Source organism: Equus caballus, chromosome 20 (genome assembly GCF_041296265.1).
Source record: "Equus caballus isolate H_3958 breed thoroughbred chromosome 20, TB-T2T, whole genome shotgun sequence".
Taxonomy (NCBI): Eukaryota; Metazoa; Chordata; class Mammalia; order Perissodactyla; family Equidae; genus Equus; species Equus caballus.
The window spans coordinates 31,452,501-31,456,567 of NC_091703.1; the positions used below are offsets into that span (position 1 = coordinate 31,452,501).

General features: G+C 55.0%; 1 protein-coding gene across 2 annotated transcripts in view; it reads right to left on the reverse strand.

Annotated features, from left to right (window-relative positions):
* Positions 1-2,549, reverse strand: part of RNF39 (ring finger protein 39) — a 6,024-nt gene extending 3,475 nt beyond the window's left edge. The window contains exon 1 of one of the 2 annotated variants that reach the window (XM_023624090.2): positions 1,733-2,549. In XM_023624090.2, coding sequence (XP_023479858.2) covers positions 1,733-2,095 — 363 coding nt within the window. In that variant the 5' untranslated portion in view covers positions 2,096-2,549. The remainder of the gene's footprint in view (positions 1-1,732) is intronic. The other variant, XM_070244355.1, reaches the window with a different exon arrangement.
* Positions 2,550-4,067: the final 1,518 nt, after the last annotated feature.

Below are 4,067 nucleotides of genomic sequence, written 5' to 3' on the forward strand. Positions count from 1 at the left end.
TGGAATGGGCAGAAGAAAACATGGATGTGAGCTCTGGGCTTCACACTGTGGGGAGCCCCCCCACCACCCCAGGTAGTTGTGCTTGCATTGGTCAGGTCTCTCTCCCCACCTCTCAGAGTGATCTCACCTCTTTATCCCCTGTACTGCCTTTTCCTCTCATTCTCTCCCTTCTTTCATGACCTTTCCTTTCCCTCCATCACCACTTTGTCTTCATCCTTGTAACTCCATCCCCCACTATCCTCCCCTTACCCACATGCCCCAAGTGCTCTCAGTTCCCCTTCCCCAGCCTCATCCATGCCTTTTCCTTGCCCCCAAAGTCCTTACCTTTCCCTGCTGCCCTGCCCACCCAGCCTCATTCTCTGATCTCAGTGGCCCCTATTCTCGGCAACTTGCTGAGGTGTAGCCCAGATAAACATCCCCCTCCCCCTGTATCACACAGACCAAACACATACCCAGAGCCTTTGGGCTAAGAGTTGCTACATAAAAGCCTTATAATAAAACTGCTTCCCCTTTTGCCATAAAAGCCCAGTGGCGTTTATTGGGCCCTTTGTTTTGTGTCTCTCTACCCTGGCTAAGAAGGCGGCTGGACTTGGATGTGTCCCGGGAGGGTGCCATGGGAGCCAGAAGAGGGCGCTGGCTGCTCCCCCTCCAAATACGCAGTAGGATTCCCCCTTTCCCCTTCACTGTCCAGTGGGGATGACTGGAGCAGACCAGTATGGTGGTGAAGGGGAAAGAGGATAGGCAATTTGCCGAATTATGCCAATTACACCTAGACTAATTAGATCTATGTAGACTTCAAAGGGCGGAAGCAAGACCTGAGACCGGCTCGGCTGCTGGGGAGAAGCCAGTCGGGAATCCCGGAGGCCTGGGGGTCGGGCAAGGGAATGAGGTTAGTTGATGTTCAAGGAGTCGGGGCCCAGGAGGGACGCGGCGCGGGGGCGGGGGGTGGTGGTGATAGGGCTGGGATGTGGAGAGGAGCCGGAGGCCTCAATGGCCGTTCTTCCAGATCTCGCCTCCACCCGTCGCCGCCCCTGCCTGGGGCTCTGGGAGGAGCCAACGACAATAATAACAAACAACACACAGCTTGGCTAAGGCCAGAGCTCGGGGACCAACCCCACCAGGCTACAGGGCCTTTTGGATCTGTTCTTCCGTTCCTTCCTCCCTCATTTTGGCAGTCCCTTCCTTACCCGCACCTCACCTCCAACTTTTTCTCCGCCCTCCCCCTGCTCCCCCTTCCTCCTGCCAATTCTGATCTCCCCTCACCCCCAGCCTCCTAGGACTTCTGCTCGCCCTCGCCGGAGTCAGCTCCTCCCCACCCCCCGCAGGCTCCCTCCGCTCGCCGGGTCTCTTACTCTTGGGCGCCTAGCCGCGTCATTCTCCATCCTCCCGCAGTTCCCGCGCTCTGCTCAGGGGGCTCCTCGCGTTCTGTCTAGTGCCCCAACCCCTTCTCTCCAGCTCCTCTCACCAGATTCAGGCATCCGTCCAGACCTCTCTCCTCTGGGCAGTGTCAACTCCTTCCCGTCGTCCTTCCTGGCACCTCTCACTTCACTGTGAGGACTCGTGGTTAGCCCCCGTCCCCTTGTGCTTTGCTTTTCTCTCCTCAACTCCATCCTTTGCGTGAACTTCCATAAGGGTTCGGGCCAGGGAGGCACCATTCCCTCTTCCCTCAGGGAACTCATGAATCTCCCCCTTCCCCAACAGCTGGGACCCGTGCAGTGCACCCTTGCCTCACCTCTCCGTGCGGGTCCAGGCAGCCCATGGTGGGGATGCGGCCCCCTCGGCGTTTCCCCGCGCGGGACCCGGACTCGGCCAGCTTCTCCCGCAGTCCGCGGCTGATCCGCACCTCCACCGCCAGCCGCACATTAGACCTCAGGCTGCGGCGGGGGCATGGCAGGCCGCAGCAGGGGCAGGCGGTGGGAGACGCCTCAGTGCCGGTCGCCGGCGGGGTCCCCCAGCGGCGGACCAGGCACGCGCGGCAGAAGCTGTGCTCACACGCCAGGAGCACTGGGTCCTCGAAGGGGCCCCCGCACAGCGGGCACGTCGCCAGCAGCTCCAGACGCTCCACCAACCCCGGGCCCAGCTCGGGCGCCTCCATAGGAAGCCAGCGTCTGGACGCCGTCCCTTCCGCGACCACCGGGACCGCCTTCGAGTGTGCAGATGGCGGACCGCCTCTGCTGCTTGCTGAGTCGATGCCCCTCTCTCCGTCTCCCGCATTAACTTTCTGACGCTTTTCTGTCTTTCTCCTGGGCCTGCCTCGCTCTTCAGTCTCAGTCTCCGCGAATCTCGCCACCACGTCAGCCTTTATAGGGAGGGAGGAGGCCCCTGCGGGAGGTAAACATCAGGCCTTGCATAACACCTCATCTAGTTCTCTCGCTTGAGAGTAAGGGTTGGGGGAGGAGTGTGGGAGGAAAGGACACCTAGGTCCTTGAGCCGAGGAGGTGATCACTAGGGGGCGCTTTGGGGTAAGGTAGCAAGCAATGTGGGGAGGGTACCCCCTTGTCACCCGCTGAAGAGCTGGAATCTCACCTCCCCCTCGGCCTGAGGTGTGCGGGTGGGCACAGTGCCCAGACTGCTTTTGGCATGTGTGCCCACATCGCCAGGGTATGAGTCATTCCAGGTGGCTGGCACACCTACATCTGGGGGCTGGGGGCCGGAAGCACAGATCCTGATTTTTGTGGCTTTGGCAGGCCTGTGAGTGTTAGTGTGTGGCTGTCATTCAAGGCGCCTCTCTCCTTTCCATCTTGCTGCCTTACCTATTAAGGGCTCAGTAACACTTTAAAGCTTTGGGGTAAGAGGTGGGGAGCAGGTGCCCACACTCCTGCCTCAAGGAGTCAAGGTAGGGCTCTCAGCTCTACCTCTGGCTGGCTCCCAGGGCCTCTTCTGTTGCTCTCTTCTGTGTTCCTCTTTCTAGCTCTTTCTCTCTGTTTTTGCCTGTATATGTTTTTATTTCCATTTTTCTCTTTCTCTCCTTCTTTGGAATGTACCCAAGGGTTATGTATTTCACTCTCTTGGTAAACTGAAGCTCAGAGAGCTGGCATTGCCAAGGTCACATAGCAAGGGAAAGACCAGAAATGGAGCCATACCCAGGACTTATGATTTGTGCCCTTGCTGTGACTCCACCTGCCTCTTTTTTGTTTTAGACCAGTAGAACTTCCTTCTGCTTTCTGATTTTTTTCTGATCTTTCCTTGTGCCCTCTTCCCTCACCTCTCTCTCTCTATTTCTTTCCTCCTTTCCCCTCCTTTTCCCTCCTCTCCTCTCTTCCTCCCTGCTCCCTCCTCTTCCTAGCCCTTTGGCCTCTCTCATGCTAGGCCTTTCTGTCTGGTTACCCTTGGGGGTTTATGAATAAGTAAGCCTCCAGATGTCTACAACTCTGATCACACACACTGTTGTACAAACATGCGTGTGCATTCATCAATGTCTAAATGCCCAAAGGTGCACAAAACTTACAGACAGATACATCCTATAACACAAATATCACAGATATGCCCAAATAGTCTTATACACACTGAATATCACTGGGATGGACACCCAGTATTATTTAGGGACTAATGGACATACTCAAAGAAAACATGCAAAGAGCCACTCTGTCATTAGTTTTATTGTCAATAAGAACAACAAATCAACAGCAGTAAGTCTTTATGGAGCAGCAGCATTTTACTAGGCATCCCCTCCAGGCATCCTTCTTCTCCTGCCCATACTTATGAGGGAGACACTCAAATGTGACACCCTGATAAACAAAGCTACACAAATAAACACATGTATACTCATTTTGGAACAAACTTCCCAGCTTGATGCTCTTAAAATGCACAGCTACCCAAGTAAAAGACTACAAGTACAACCGAAACCTATTTTGTAAACGATGGACTTCCATGTTATGGTAGCAGAATAATGGGCCCCCAAAGATGTCCATGTCCTAGTGCCTGGAACCTGTGACTATATTACGCTACATGGCAAAGGGGAATCAGGCTTGCAGATGGAATTAAGGTTGCTAATCAACTGAGTTTAAAATAGGGAGATTATTCCAAATTATCCAAGTGGGTCCGGTGTAATCACAAGGGTCTTTAGA